This window comes from Centroberyx affinis, unplaced genomic scaffold (assembly GCF_046629955.1).
Source record: "Centroberyx affinis isolate AG114_WGS23_722 - 3 ecotype Tasmania unplaced genomic scaffold, CSIRO-AGI_Caff_v1 ptg003068l_1, whole genome shotgun sequence".
In the NCBI taxonomy this organism is placed as follows: domain Eukaryota; kingdom Metazoa; phylum Chordata; class Actinopteri; order Beryciformes; family Berycidae; genus Centroberyx; species Centroberyx affinis.
Genome location: NW_027281153.1, coordinates 4,571 through 21,544, shown reverse-complemented (window position 1 = coordinate 21,544; position 16,974 = coordinate 4,571). Strand labels below are relative to the sequence as shown.

The following is a 16,974-nucleotide window of genomic DNA, read 5'->3' as shown; positions in this document are numbered from 1 at the left end:
TGTTTCAGCATGCAGATGGAATTTGGCCAAAAAATGCGTAGATCAAAATTAGAGTAAATCTATCAAAATGCAAAAAAGGTACAGAACAAATAAAGAAGAACAGCAAAAAAAAAATTAAAACAGAAACCAGACGAAGCAAAGAAAAAAACAGAACATAAGCACCATGTGATCGGGAAGAGTGAAATACCACAAAAAAAAGGTAGAACAAGAAGAGCCTGGGCTTTCCGGGTGGAACGGCCCGGCTGTGTGGCACTTAACATCGTCTTTGTATACAGAGCTTATAACAGTCATGCAAAGGGCACAGTATTATTCTAACAAGGCGAAAGAGAGATCAACAAGAGACAAGAGACAAGAAGAAAGAGGAAAAAAAAAATAAAAAATAAAAACATTGAACAGGAAGAAAAAGGGAGGCACAACAATATTTCTTCCAGACACAAACAAGTTCTCTGTGATAAGTGAATTCATATCCTGACGCGGTTATTTTTTCCCCCCATATGAAAAATATCATCCTGTACATGTAGACGAGTGCTTGTACGTTATAAATTCACTTTTCCTTTAGTTTCTCATCACTAAGGCGAAATTGATGGGAAAACCTTGTACTGCACCTGTATCTGTAACTTACAACTCAATGCGGTTTTACACAACCGTACCCATCATGACTATGAGAAAAGAACATGGGCATTTTGTTTCTCAACCGTCAGTAAAAAGGAAAAACATTACAAATTCTTCTGATTCACCTTGTATCGTCACTCTTGCCATTACAATATTTTTAAGACTCTTTAGGCTATAGAATATATTTGCATTTGGGCCTTCTGTGTGTTAAGGATTAAAAAAAAAAGGTCTTTGATAAAACATATAGCTTTCAGAGAGCTAATGCAACACCGTATGACGGCTTTTTGGCCCGAAAAGTCTCTGACTGATTATGTGATTTCATTGCATAAATCAGTTGATTTAATTAGGGTTTTTCTTTTTTTTTTTTGAGAGAGAGAGAGAGAAAGAGAGAGAGAAATCACGGTGTCCCTTGTCACCGCATGACAAATGTTAGAAAATTCAAAAGACCTTTTTGATGGATGATTCTGATAACCTGCTCACTCGAAAATAATCTACCGTTGTTTGTGCAAGATAGGCAGAATTATAACCACAACAATTGCACCAAAAAACACAACAGCTAGTTTATCACTGTCATTTGACTAGACAAAAGGTCTTGAATAGGAATAGCCAGAGCCAAAGCCTTTGAGACACACACAAAAAAAATTGTTTATCTTGGCTTAAAACACAAAATCACCTCCACACTATAAGCCATGATGTAACCCCCTCACCTCCGAGTGAGAGAGAGATAGAAAGAGTTAAATAGAGAGAGAGAAAGAGAGAGAAAAAGAGAGAGAGAGAGACAGAGATTGATTGATTGATTCCTGACGCCATTCCTGAGCAAAGTGGACTTGACGAGTGAGACCCAAGGAATCCAGGTGATGTGGACGACAGGAGAGAGGAAAATAAAAAAACCCAAAAAAACAAAAAAATCACAGCAACAGAGTGGAGGCAGGGAGGAGCAGTGGCAGCGCAGAAGCCAGTCCAGAGAGTCATCTGGGGGGGAAAGACAACAGCGACTGTGAGATGTTTTGATATTTGTTTGTGTTTAAAGTAATAATCCGCTACCTTTTCATATAAATAAATGTCTGTTTTGCTGCTCTCTATCATCGATTGATACAACTCAAAGAGTGATTCCACCTATATCCAGTTCATATTACATTATTGGGTTTTATTACATCAATAGAAATGTTTAAATTTTGCAGTTTTTAAAAATGTAATAACTGAACCGCTGAATGTAATAACAGTCAAAATTCAATACCCAACTGTGATGATGATCACCAAAGACATCTTCATCCCTTTTTAAGAGTAGCATGGGTATTTGAAACTATTTTGACTATTACATTTTGGAAAAATGTCAACCTTTCCGTTAATATAATAACACCCAATAATAATTATATTAACAGGAAAAAGTTATTACCTTAATGGTAGCTAACTTATCCCATTAATGGGAAACTTATCACATCAACACTTTATTACCTCAATTATTACACTAGTAGTTTCAAACTGCTACTGGTTTATGATGTTAATGGAGAGATATTAGATTAACAGTTATAACACATAATACTACATATTATATGGGACAACACATGGTTACTGCCAACAAAAAACCCAGCAACAACAGCATTGTGTTGTGTGATTTCTCTTGGTCTAATTTAGGAGTTCTGACTTGGTTCCTTTCCAGCAGACACATGGTGCTATGCATCGAAATGCTGGGGAGAAGAAATACAATAATTATATACGCTGATGGAAAGCAGATGATGGGCTATAAAATGTAGCACTGACTGTTATTATCACAATAGCGGCCGGTCGGGGAATAGCTGAGTGTGGTTAGCAGGGATTACAAGGGAAACGCCACATTCTCAAGGACTGGAGATTTAAGATTGGAAATCGAATGGTTCATATTGTAGAAATGTCTCACCACTGTGTTACTGTCTTATAAACACTCTGTCTGTATGTTCTGTTATTCCCAAGGTTAGGTGTCTTTCTTGCCTCTACAGGTTACGCAAATAAAGAAATAAAACAAATAAATAACCCAACTAGAAGCACAGTGATATGTGACTGAGAAAGGCGTTAGACAAAATTTTAACGCACTTAGGATAGATGCCATTCACCGTTAAAGGAAAGCACTGACATCATTTCGCTTTGGCTGCAACCTGATGTCGATAATGACCCCAAAGCAAAATTATATTGGTGCTGTCCCTTTAAAGTGCCGGTTTAAAAACTAAAACAGATGGCTTTTGAAATGGCTTTATCTTCATGGAGCGCTTCTGCTTCCCACTCTACAGGAGCAAAATTTGGATCAATATCTAAATGGATAGTTTTCATTAACTGTGTGTGCTGTGTGAGGTTATTTAAACTCTTTAGTGGTCCTTACTTCGGCTCTTGAATGGTGAGTTGTTAAATTCAGCCCAAACGAATCATAGTAGTCGTTAAAGCTCCAACACCATTCACTTGTAGGGTTATTGCGAGTAGTGTTCATTATGGCCTCTCTCCTCAATATATTATTTATTATATCAAGCAGTGGAGGCTGGTCCTCAGAGGACTGGTGCAATTATCTAATTGTTATCCTTTTCTCCTAAAAAGGAATAATCATGACTACAGTGCATTTAATAACCATACATTTTGAGGCCATACTCTTTTACCCCAAGTCCTGTCCTCCATCGTAAGGCAGGGACACATTCAAAGATTTTCAGTCTCTTCTGTCGTATTTGAGGCGCACACCTAACAACGGCTGTCTTTGAGGAGCACAAATCTAAAGACCATAGGCTGTATAAAAAAAGACAGAATAAGCAAACACAGTTCTCTCGGGGGAATGTGATTTTTCGCGGTACACCTGCACTCACAAGAATTTATTTTACCACGATATTTTGATACCAAAACATACATGGAGCCCATATGACTTGCATCAATTGTGGTTTGTGCTGCGATTTGCACAAGAAAAAAATATTTTCTTTCCCGGCTCAGCCATCACACACGTCGGATCCCTTACTTATTTTAAGTATGGTTACCAATGACCAGGTCCTACAGCCATATGGACCTACCTACCTGTGTGAGATGTTAGGACCTAAAGCCTGGCTGGAAACGTGCAGTTTCTTCAAAGATGAGCTCCTTCAGTGTCTCTTTGGGTAGGTCATCCAGCTCCATGTCAAACTTGAATGGGGCTTCGGCTACAGGCTACACAGAGAAGGCGGCAGAGAGGACATGCTCATGTAAATGTACAGTTGGGACTTTTGGTTTTGATCCCATTTGATTATTCATGGCAGATCAGCTAAATCTAGAGCAGTAACAGTTAAAAGAAAGAAAGGAAATGTGCACCATCATTGTGTTATGTAGAGATGTTGCAGTTGCTTATCACGATATCACCCAATTCTCTTCGGATACATTTTTTTGTCATAATTTATTTCATTGAAGGAATTCAATTTTTCATAGCATGCATGAGCCATCTAGACAAATATATACTACACTCTTAAAAATGTAAGGAAGAAAAGGCAAAAAAAAAGACCTCGACAAGCACAGGATTATAATCTCACTGGCAAAAGATGGTGTGTCCTCATTTAAAACATACCAAGAGTGCCTAGATGACACAAGCTGACGTCTAACAGTCCTAACCGACCATCTCACCTCATCTGTAGGGTCGTAATATTGCTCCAAGTAGGGGTGTGCCAGGGCCTCCTCCACCTCAATCCTCTTGTGGGGGTTGAAGGTCAGCATCTTGTCCAGGAGGTCCAGTGCTACAGCAGAAACACAGTGGGACAGGAAGGATGTGAACGTTTAAACGGCACACGGAGACAATGAAGGAGTTAATATAGGTGTTATTTGTATACTTTCTGATCAACAGCAGCAACAACTCCGCCTGCCCACTAGAGGGCGCCAGGACACGCTACATCCCTCTTGGGTTATTTTAGGGGGGGTAATTTTGTGAATTATATTCATGATTTGGGAATTTTTATAAGGGATTATTGATTTAAGGAAACAGAAAGCTGTCTTAGACTAAGTTGTTGAGCTGGTGCATCTTCAAAACCTAAACATAAACTAATTATGTGTCCTGACACTACAATGAAACTGGGCAGCCCACATACAGTATGGCCTCTAGACTGACTTAGAATTAGCTTCCCTCTTCCCATGTCCAGCAGCCACTGATCTAGTATTGATGAAAGACTGCAAGACAGCAAATTGGACTTCAATCTTAATAATCCAGCAAGCTACAGAGCTAATTTGGATGGTACCTGTGTGGCTACAGCTTCCTCTCCAAGCTCCTCTCCCCTCTCACTAGCATTCATAGCATCTGACAGTGGCCATTTCAACAATTCCATTAGTTAAAAAATACTTTAGGAAGGGGACAGTTAAAATGTTAATGAAGGTAAAATTACATTTCAAACTATTGCATGTTTGTCAAATGCATAAGAAAGCATAAAAGTGAATCTAAGAGCTTAAGAAAATGTGATTGAGTATGATTATTGATCTGCGACAGTCTCAGTGAAAAGCATTATGATTCTTAACCTGAATTATGCATGCAAAAGGGACAATATTTTTTTTGCATTTGAAATAAAACAAGAATCCAGGTTATAGTGTTCTCATCACATTGGTTTCAGAAGCATGGCAGCGGTCACACTGGAACCCAACTTGCTCCAGTCAAACCCTGCATGTCAGGAGTTAATTTTCACACGAATACTAACTCTATCATCCCTCACAGCTACCCAGCATACAACATTCAGAACTTTTTCACCAACAACTCATGGGGACCATGGTACAGACTAGAAAAGGGTGAGATGCGTCCAGGGTGATTGACCAGGGTGAGACTTTCCAAAACTAAGTCGGTTACACTAGCCTGATATTCAGACTAAATGGCAATTTCATTCCCACTCCATTATTCAGTCTGACATTGCCTCCACGTTAGCTGTTTTCTGTGTGGGGGGGTTGTTGATTTTCCCCGAACCAATCACTAGTGACTGACGTTTCCAGCTGCTCTGACGTTATTTTCAGTTACACTGATGCTGGGCGTATTTATGAACTTCGTTTTTGACAAAAATAATCGTATTTCCAAAGACAACATGTTGGTTAAGGAATGATTTCAACAAATATTACTCCAAACTCTCAACACCAATGAAAAACCGTTGCACGAACAGTTCAAACTTTAGTCCCACCCACAAAGGTGCTGACTGGCCCGATCGTTTTTCCGATCGAGAAATCGCTGCTGAATAGAGCAACACCAGACTCTTTGACTCACTCGACCAAATCTGAAGAGAGACGAGATTCAGGAGTCTGGAACCCGGCTACGGTTACACCCTTGGTCTAAACATTTTATTCCTTCCTGGTTTGTTAATGTTTTTGCAAAGGGGTAAACAGTCTGGTTTCCTCAATAGTTGGTCTCAAAACCACCATGTGATGCAACGAATGTGTGAAACAAATTGTAAAATACATTCTGGTATGTTCCTGTAAAGTGACCCATTTGTAAAATTCCCTGACTTCCCTGAAGAATTTATCAAATTCTCTGATTGCCCCTGTCTGGAATACAACCTCTCAAAATTCCACGATATTCCAGAAATTCCCTCATTAGCTGGAGTCCTGTCTGTAAAGTGAATCGGCAGATGGGTGAATAAACAAGGCAGAGGCTGTTTCTGGCTCTGACCTTTGGGATCAGCGTTGGGGAAGAGGCGGTTCCACGGCACTTTACAGCGCAAAGGCAGCGACAAAAGGTAGTTCCTGGCCTTAATGTTGATGATGCAGTTGAGATCCTCCTGGGAGGGAGAACCCAGGATTCCTGATAGAGAAAGAGAAAATGATGGATAGAAGAATTAGCTTTTGTATCCATGTAGGACAGTGGGCAAACACGGAATTCTTGGAAAAACAGGGAATAAATTCACTACCGATCTACACAGGCTCTGTTGAAATTCATTTTTGCACTATGTGGGTTAATTTCCTTGAGAAAGGACTACAACAGTTTGAATGTATTCAAAATGACAGATGGGAGAAGCAATATGTGGTCTAGCACTAGGACAGGAAAGTGCTACTTGATACTTGCATATAAACAACTATCTATAAACTGGCACAGAGATGTTGTTGCTATTGACAATGAGTTTGACATTTTTGTTTGTCTAAACACCCGAAAAATCCTACGCTGTTGCATCAAACTCTCATCAGCAAGAAGATAATTGAAAGACGGGATCAAGTTGTTAAATCTACAGTAGGAAAACATTAAGTGATCATTTTGTGACACTTGACTGAACAACCGAATAGGCTAGAGATAGGCACTGTTATGGATTTTTCCCATACCAATATTAGTTCATTTTTACCATTAAGATAACTACAAGACTGAGATAAAGACTGTAATTTCATAGGGAGGTAAATGACTCTTCAGCCATTATCCTCAGCTAATAATAGCGATTCACAATATAATGATTATAAAGAGAAAGTCAATCTTCAAATACACTACATGGAATGAGCAACTTTACTGGAAACTAGCTCTAAACTCTTTTTACCTAAAACTTTCTGCATCCATCTCTTTCTTGTCTGTCTTGTAAATTAGCTGTTCTGTTCTACCAGCATGATGGCAGGCTTGGCGTTCTGGCCACTTGAATTAGAGCCTTTGTTAATTTGCACATGGACACAGATGATATTATATTGTCAGTTATCCTGCCAAGTAGTTCACTTCGCATCTGCTCTCAATTCTCTCCTATGGTGCTATCAAAGTCTGTGTGGTTACTGAACAGAAAGTACAAACTTTTCCACTATATTCCTCAAAACATGCTGCTATATTTGCACAAAGTGTAAAAGAGGAGTAAAATCCCTTTAAACACAGCAATATTTATCTTTTATTTGAATTTCAAATTTTGACCAACTGGCACTTTCAAAAACTGACACTTTTAGTGCAAATTAGTGAATAAGATGCCGAAATGACACTGAATTATTTTATTGGAAAAGCCAAATCAAAGAAAAATCTTTTTATCATAATAATCACACACAAAAGACATCAGACAATTCCTTCTGGGACTGATTCTTACACATGGGAGCTTCCCAGTACAATTAGTTTTGTACTACTGACCACTGAGCAGCTCCACTGGGTCAGCTGGGGTTTGAGTGTCTTTCTCAAGTGACAATACCACAATGCCACTCCAATCCCAAGAAAACTAGGTACGATATAAAGGGAACTTTTACCCAAAATGTGGTTGAGCTGATCCAAGTAGTGTTTCCCGGGGAAGATTGGCCTGTTGGACAACATCTCAGCCAGGATGCAACCCACTGACCAGATGTCTATGGACTTGGTGTAGCCCTGAGAGTGAGAGAGAGTGAGAGAGACACATAACCGTGAACATACTTAAAGCATAATAACATATGCCATTTGGCGGATCCTATCATCCAAAGCACCTTAAAGTAGCATGAATGCATACATGTGTTGCATTGATGACCCCAGTGGGAATCAAACCCCTGACCAGTGTTAGTGCCATGCTCCAATTGTTTAGCTATACCAGCGTAGGCTGGTAAAGGCAAAGTTAGACCAATTTAAAAAGCAAAATAATGGAACAAAGTTGGCAACACCAGCCTATTTCCAACTGAGCACAGCTAATGAAAGTTGTGAAACTATAAATGGGCAGAATAAGAAAAAGGACATCATGAAATTAATTGTTAAGGGACATAAAGTCCAATTGTGCTTAGTAGAACAGACACAATGGAAAAAAATGTTTTGCACATTGTACTACTAACCCTGTTCTGTTTTAACCTGAAAAAGAAACATGTCATTGCATTTTGAAAAGTTCTAATAACTGCATTAAAGATATTTTAATACATTTAAGACCTTAAATTCAGATAATTTAAGTATTTTTCAGACGTTTTAAGGACCCGCGGATACATTTTACACAGGAACACTTAGTATACAAATATATGCTAAGAATACACTTTGCAAAATATGCACCTTTGATATCATGTTGTGCAATAAAATTACTTTGAAATGCATGGTTTTGCATGGGGTTGACAAAGTCTGAAATGTAAGTCAATGTTAAGACTATTCAATTTATGGGTATTTAGGCTTTTTGTGTCTAATTCGTATGTATCTTCAACAAGAGACAGTGGATGTGGGACAAGTTGCATTTGCTGGGAAAAATGACACTGACAAATTACAGCAGTACAGTAGCAAGAGAATGCAATGAGAGTAACTAGAAACAACAGAGTAATAGGTCTATGCATTTCCCCATCATGTTTAATTCTGCAAAATATATGAAATGCAGAATGATGTTTAAACCAGCAATACAAACAAAAATCAAAGTTGCTGTTGCCCTGGCCATATAAACTGCTACAATGGCAACAAAAAAGAAAAATACTGACTCAACTCTCTTCCTCTCTAATCCTAGTTGTCATGCAGAAGTTGTACAGCAGGTAAGGTCACTCACCTTGGAGTTGAGCATGATCTCAGGTGCCCGGTACCAACGGGTGGCTACATACTCTGTTAGGAAACCAGTGTGATCGTGGTCGGGATCAGCCACACGAGCCAAACCAAAATCACAGATCTGAGGGAAGATGATACGGAAAGTACGGTTGCAGTGTTAAAGACACAAGATCAAAGTAAGCCGGACAGCATCGGTAATGCCAGATCATATAAGATTTAAAGATAAATTGTAACTTAATCTAACATTAAACAATCTGGCAATCCAACTAGTCTTCATGCAGATACTAACAACTTAGTAATATCAACTATCAACAGGGTAGAAAAAAACTCAAAAAAATCCTATATGCTAAAAAAGGAACATTTAGAGCATTTAATTTGTATGGTTGATTTGCACCAGTGTGTAATTACTAGGGTCAGACTGATATATCGAGCCGATATTGGTACTAAAGCTTGATGTTTTTTGTAAATTAATTCTTTGTTTAAAAGCCTAATGTATCCCAGTTTCCCCTTCCATTGAACCCTGTCTTAAAACCTGCTAACCCTAAAAGAATTTTATTAGTCTTTGTTTCAGTGGAGCGTTTTAGTGTCCCACAATGGTCTAATTGCTGTTTCAAAGGCTTTTTCACCCTGACAATAAGAAAATTCTGGGGGGGAAACAGTGAATACTTGTTTTTTGGCATGAAAAGGGTTAAAGCACAAAATATTGTCTGTCGGCAACTTCAGTCGGTTTCAGCCTGCCAAAGCCCACACTGGTCGAACCCCGGTAATAATAAGTGGTTGCGATGCAAGTGGCAGATGTACCTTGAGATCACAGGTGGTGTTGAGCAGAAGGTTGGAAGGCTTCAGATCCCGGTGCAGGACGTTGGCAGAGTGGATGTACTTGAGCCCTCGTAGGATCTGGTAGAGAAAGTAGCAGATGTGGTCGTTGCTCAGGTGCTGAGTCTTCAGAAGCTTGTACAGGTCTGTCTCCATCAGATCCTGGACAATATATCTGCACAGCGCCACGTTAAAGAACTTAGCTTAATATCGTGGGAGTCCCGGCATTCTGTTTCCATGCTTGGAAAATTAAAGCGACTTTAAACATTGGTTTCATCCCTTTCAGTGGGTTGTTAATTTATTTTTGCCCTGTCACGTGAAATGGTTTCTATTCGACAGACTTACAGATTGAACAGTCAGCATTGGTTTATGAATTTCCACTTGTTATCTGTCCAGCACTCAAGGACCTTTTACTAGAGTTGTGCCCTTCTGGAAGTTACTTTGGCGTAAGGGACAAATCTGAGTCAGGAATGAGAAATTTCTTCTTTATAATTTTGTTTTATTTTTTATTATCTTTACACGGCTCACTTTTTTACAATCCTGCTGACAACACTATATAGCTATGTTCACACTGCAGCTGGAAGTGTTCCAATACAGATTTCCCCCCCCTCACACAGATCTGATGTTTTCTAATTAGTGTCAGCAGCAAAAGGTGCACAGAGTCACATTTTTTCCAATTCTGATCTGGACCACATGGATATGGTACAAAATCAGATCGCAAGCCATACAACCTACGTGTGTCTTGTATTTGAATGCTCAAAGCGTAATTTGTCTGTTGTCATGACAATAGAAATAGGTCAATTTTACATCATTCACCTAAGGCCACCTAATTGTCATAATTTTGGCGCCACAGCAGCTTGTCTGAGCAGCGTTACCATGGACTACGGGACACAACAATGGACAGAAAGCAAAATAGCCGACTTCATTGGTATTCGAGGAGATGCCACAATTCAGTCAAAACTTGCAGACACTAAATATCTAAATAACTTTTAGTCAGAGCTCATTTATGTTTAGGAGAGAGGTTTTTAGAGGTTTCTTTCCGTTTGGGAGTCGGCTCACAGTTACTGGCAAGTAGAAAGAACAATGAGCTCAGTTTCTGCTAGTTTCAGTCTGAGCCATCATCCTATCTACCGCAGAGTGTAAAAATACACATACTACATTATGAAAGTGAGTGACTAGGCCCCCCTGAGTCAAGCATGGCCAGTTTGTTACTGTTGATGTTGGCCCTCAGTGAAGAGCATCTCTGCCAAATATATGATGACGAGTGGCTATTATATAATAAAACACTCACTACAAAACACAGCTCAAACTCTTATCCAACTCTAATTTGACGTGAATCTTGGGGACTAACTCCAAAACCTTCAAAGTCTCAATACAATACAATATGGGTCTAACCCTCGTTGAGATATGAGAAGCTTATAGAAAAGGATACACGTCCTTCATCTGGTCAATGGTTGGTGTGCGGATGATGTCGTTGATTCCAATAATGTTCTCGTGTTTGAAGCGCAGAAGGATTTTGATCTCTCTCAGGGTGCGTTGGCAGTATGTCTGGTGCTCAAAAGGGCTGATCTTCTTAATGGCCACACGAATCTTGTTGTCCCGGTCATAGGCAGAGCTGGATTGTAAAAACAAAAAACAAAAATTAGGGGACAATATTCAAGAAACACGAAAGGTGGGTTTCCTCTTCTGAGAATCTGACATGCGTTTAAGCCATCAAATCATGCAGTAGCCTATATACGGCATTACCAAAACATCTAGTCCTAGCCAACCAAGGATTTTTTTTTTTAATTTATGGTAAGCTTAATAGAATTCCTATAATTTTAAAAATTATAAACAGAATTAAAAACAGAATAAGGTGCAATGGAAAAGGATGGGATTTTGCTTTCCCAGGCCTGTACTGTCGTCTCTACAATAAGTGCTAGACCGTCCTGATCCAGCGCACCATACCCCAACACTGTTTTTTTATGTCACATAGATGCACTAATTGCCCTTTGTTGAATCCTGCACTTCATCGAGTCCTGTCTGGGCTCAGGAGGGACTCGAGCAGTTTCACTAAGAGAAAGGGTTTTACGCTCTGTGCGATGAGACAGGGGACAATCACATCCAGAAGCCAGAATCTCATAAAAGTATTTGGTGAAACCCAATTAGCTACAGAGCAGACATCCTTCACCAATATTCCCCTCAACAATGAGCACAATGTGGCGATTCATCATGTAGAGTGGGCACGACTGTTACCAGGCAGCTCAACCCAGTTTGCAATGTAGGCTTTAGCAATAGTCTCTGCACTTCAATGAGAAAAACATTACCTATACAGGGGCTTGCCTCTAGCAGGGCTGGCAAGGCGTATTTGCATGCATGACACGCCTGAGTCTGGCAGGCTCTTATATAGTGAATCTAGCACTAAAGCCAGATCCCATGAAAGGGCAACAGGTTAATGCACTCGTCTTAGATGGTATACGCCTTTCATATCTCGCATATTTCACAATGGCATGCACCCCTGGTGATTTATTGTCAATTTCCCCCTTCCAAGCCGAGACAGCGGTCAAATTTACATTCAAGTAGAAAAGGAAAGATTTTGGTCAAATGGCACATGTAGACAGTTTGTTAAATTCAAAAAACAAAAAACAAAAACAAGTAAAATGGTGGTTTAATTGTGAACCATATCCAGACTGGGAGCACACATGGTTGCTATTATTACTAAATTAATAGCTAGTCTTCCTTACATGAGGAGACATGTTGACTAGCAGGTAACACATTATCAAGAAAAATAGCACTAGCTGGAGCGCTATTTTTCTTGATATTGTCTGAACACAGGCGAAACAAATGTATTTTGGTGTGTATGTTTGCATGCGAGCAATGAAACATTGACATTAAGAGATAAAGAGGGAAAAAGAGTGGCACAAATCAGGGCTACATATTAGCCTATGGGGCTTTTTTTTCCTGGGAAGATTCTTGCCATCTACCAATGTGCATTAACACGATGCCAGCCCACATGATCTCTGTGATCCTCAACAGCATTATATTTTAGATACCCTTTGCTTTCCACGGTGCTGAATTTCTTATTTTGTGTCAGAACTGCTGCCTTTGAGAGGAGCTTTGGGGACGGAGTGGATTTGGCATGTTTATGTGCTGCTGGTGACGGTAATAGCTGCTGTCCTATATGCACACCATTATTTTCTACCTTATCTTTGGTGATGGGTGGTTCTTTGTCTGGTCATGTAAGCCTATATTGGTAGGCAATTTAATTAAAAAAAGAAGCAAATATCTTCTTTAATATCATGGCTTTGATGCTGAAGTTAGGCTGATATTTGTTGCGGACTCTTGTATGTGTATACAGCTGCTTTTGTTAAGTGTCTTTTGATGGATTTGTGGAAAAAGATGCCACCAAGCTGAGCACCTGTTATTATTGAACCATGGTACTTTTGTAGCAGCTGGCAGGTTCAAGTGTGTGTGTTTTAAGTTTGAGAGGGAAGGAGAGAGAGACAGAGAGAGATGGAGAGAGAGACTATTCTGCTCTTGGTGACATTAAACCTAAGGTTCTAATGTAATGTCCATAATAATTCAGTCCACCTATTTTTAACTTGTTTTAATGAATGATATATATTTGTAACTCAGTGCGCAGGGAGTGACAAATCAAAACTTAAAGAGTGAAATACAAAATTTGCTCCTAAAAGCGAGAGAAAGCTGGACTTGCCAATAATAGGTCTCTATAGGGTGAACCATCTCTCACCAGTCACTGAGAAGTTTGCTTTACGTGCTTGACGTCACCTTATAGGATTTCTGGGTTTTGAAGTCCTCAAAATTCAAACGGTTGCCCCTTCACTACCCTTTGGGGCCACCAGCGTTTGAAGTTGCCAAGTGCAGCTTTAATTCAGGGAGCTATATAGAAAATACTGAAAATAATTTGGTTTCTATGAGCCCTAACTAGATGTTTTCTGTCCCAGAAGGCAGAGGCATGGCTTTAGTGTCAACATGCTCAGTTAATTTAAATCTGAGTACAGATGAGCAGCCAACAGGTATATCTTATATCTGACCAGGTGCCAATAGGCAGTGGATTTACCCACACACTTCTAAAAGTTGTATATGTAGGGGCAGCAATGTCATATTTTGACTGGAACCAAAGATATCGCTTCTCCGATGAACTTCAACAATTTCAATTTAGCAGTTTTATCCAGGCATACTGCACAAAGGCAACAGGTTAAACTTGAGCGCAGGAGTTTATCAATGTCACTTTCATGTCATATTCTAGGTGCGCTAACCTACCAAGCCAGCTGGCTGTGAAGGGTATGCTGCTCTAGCTTCTCAGCCAGTCTATGCTGAATTAAATAATAATAATTAACTCAAGTTTTATCCAATGTGTTGTTTCCTAAATCATGCTTCCTGAACCACACCCGCCAGCTTAGACCTAGCCATGAGTGATTATATTTCAGCACACTCCACAACAGAAATGAGTGAAACACACCCACATAGTATGACAGAATAAGAATGAGAGAATTAGTTGCTATAGTGATGGGTTAGTAGGGATTGAAATGTAAACAAAAGTGTGCCAGCCTTCTGCGAGGGGAATATGAGTGACCTTCCTTTCCACTTCTGTGAGAGAAAATGTGTGCGCGTGTGTGGGAGGAAACAACTCCCCATGTTAACGGCTCCAGAGCAGTTTGGATACCCTCGTTTACAGAGAAGAAGTAGGGTGCTGTAAGATTTATTCATCGAGCTAAAATCTGATCCAGGGCAGAGGCAGCTTGGCACAAATATCTTTCACATCTTTTTAAAACGGTCAATGGTACAGGCTACACCAATTTTGACAGCGCAAAATATTGTCAAACATAGTAAAAACACACAAGCAGAAATTCTTCAAAGTACTATGCCAACAGCAACCTTAGAAAAAAAAAAGAAATCACAATATGTATGAGCCAAACTAAAATGAACACATTTACTTATTTACTTACACCTTTTCAAATTATGCATAAATTCATTCAGCTCACCAGCTTTAACATTTCACTCCTGTCCTTTATACAACTTTTTTTTTTTATAAATTTCATAACCCACCCTCTTCTTTTGTCTGTCAGTTTTGCAGGCATTCTTCAGTTCTTCTGTTTCTTTACTTTTGACACAAGCATTTTTAAAAAAGTGCTAAACATGTTGCCCTTACATAGATATCTGTGATGTGACTTTTTGTTTTGCTGCAAAATCATAACAGTATACCGTTTACAATGCACAGGATGCTATAAAACAGACTTTGGTGAAGTGAGTAGTGAGGAAAATCTTGGTCCACACTACATTTCACCATTTCTATTTAGGCAAACCCATCAGTTCCTTGTCAGTCTGTCCTTAGGCCTGCTACAGTAGGGACTTGAGGAAGTACAAAGTACACTGGGTTGTGTGTGTAGTACTAACATGCTTGCTTTGCCAAGGTGTATTGTATGAGTCTGACTGGCCCAGCCTTATCATTAAGAGTGTGTATTGTAATTTGAGCTAATAAGGGAGACCGATGCTCTAAAGGCATTCAGCACTTTAAGCTATGATTTTAACCATGAGTTTGATTTTTACTGTTGTGGTGTTGTTAAGTCCAGCAGCGAGTAGACCACACCTGGTTCAACACGGCAGCTGAAGGCGGAGCGTCTGTGAAATTCCCATTCTTTGAACACAGGCAAAGCACTCTTAACGCTTTGTGGCTTTGCAAAGGGATTGGATCCTACGGGAAGCTGCAAGGAAGGAGCCCCTTGCTGATTGGCTGCAGGCATACATCAAAACGTTGAGGCAGGTTGAAATTAGCGCTGAACAATTAATCGAAAAAACAAAAATCGCAATATGAACTTCTGCAATTTCCAAATCAAAGAGGCTACAATTATTTGCTTAAGAGAGGCGTTGAAAATGGACTTCTGAATAAGGTGTTTTAGAGATCCAGGCAATCTTTCTCATACTCATTAAATCCTGCACAATGCCATCTATTTTTTTTTAACAAAATCACTTTTCTTTAAACAATTTTAAAGTGACAAGAAAAATGATTATCTGAATTGCAGTTTAAATTGCAGTTGCGATATTCTGTCAAATAAATCGCAATTAGATTTTTTGTCAGTATCCCCAGTTGTAGCCCTAGTTGAAAGCAGAACGATTACAGGACTTTGCCTATGTTCATAGAATTGGTGCTGTGGTAATAACTATCATGAACATGAGCTTTGACTTACACCATCTACTTGGTAAATATGGAAAAATGTAATTATTGGACCTTTTACTGTAATCGTTGACACTGTTCAGTAAAACAAGGTCTCCTGAACATGTCTGTACTAAACTGATGACACTGAAGGTTGCGTCACACACTCTGGATTAAGTGTCAGAGAGCCTCTTGGTGAAGAGCCTGCCATTCACCCCTGCCCTCAGCTTAATAAAGATGCTCTGATGCCAGTAAGAGCTGCGCTGGGGGCTCTTGTATGCCGCAGAGTGCATTTTGAACAGAATCTGCTCTAAGCTGCCTTTCCTGTTTCCTCTGCTTTGCTATTGTTTTATGAGCATGCTCAGTGCCCAGGAAGGAGGACGAGGAGGGGGGCGGGGGGCTCTGTTTCCAAGGAGATGGGAATACAAGGCTTTACACTGCAGCCACTGTGTTATGCAATAGGCTGTTACCATGACGATGTTCAAGGGGTTGGGTTGAGGGAAGAAGGGGAAAAGCTCACTACGCCAATGGGCATTGTGTACTGAGCACACAAGAAAGCCCAGATATGTACGTTCACGCACCAACAAGACAGGCATCGCCGAGTCCGATGCTTTGTGAAGGCTTTAAGGGAACGCTGATAAAGCAAGCTGAGGCTAGTGTGCAGGAAGGTTGACTGTATCTGCCTTAGATACTGTAGGAGGAGAGGGTCTTTGCATTACGCCATTTATTAGTCAACCTAACAGCAACTGCGCTGCTCATCCAATCCGACAATGTGAATATGATGAATATTCACACATCGTGTACTGTATCTATTGCTGTAAAGTCACATAATCGCTTCTGTTGTCACATCTTTCCCTCATTGTTATATTCTGCAAAATATGAATGATATTTTGATAGTGGTTCCACTATATCATATTCTATACAGACTTTAATATTCTATTGTTTATAGATGTACAGTACATTTCTAATTCAGTAAACCACATATAAGAAGGCAATCGTTGCTGCCAACATCTGTATGTTAAAACTGTGAGTA

General features: G+C 39.7%; 1 protein-coding gene across 2 annotated transcripts; it reads right to left on the bottom strand.

Annotated features, from left to right (window-relative positions):
* Positions 1-415: 415 nt before the first annotated feature.
* On the bottom strand, positions 416-11,336 carry LOC139659335 (mitogen-activated protein kinase 1). 2 transcript variants are annotated; one of them, XM_071537569.1, is made up of 8 exons: positions 11,220-11,336; positions 9,773-9,962; positions 8,976-9,092; positions 7,747-7,861; positions 6,221-6,352; positions 4,213-4,322; positions 3,633-3,765; positions 416-1,584 (listed from the first exon to the last, which is right to left on the bottom strand). In XM_071537569.1, the coding sequence occupies exons 1-7, from the start codon at positions 11,228-11,230 to the stop codon at positions 3,649-3,651; spliced, it is 792 nt and encodes a 263-aa protein (XP_071393670.1). In that variant the 5' UTR covers positions 11,231-11,336; the 3' UTR covers positions 416-1,584; positions 3,633-3,648. The 2 variants fall into 2 exon arrangements, with proteins under 2 accessions (XP_071393670.1, XP_071393669.1); XM_071537568.1 differs by having other exon boundaries at positions 3,637-3,765.
* Between the last annotated feature and the right edge of the window lie 5,638 nt (positions 11,337-16,974).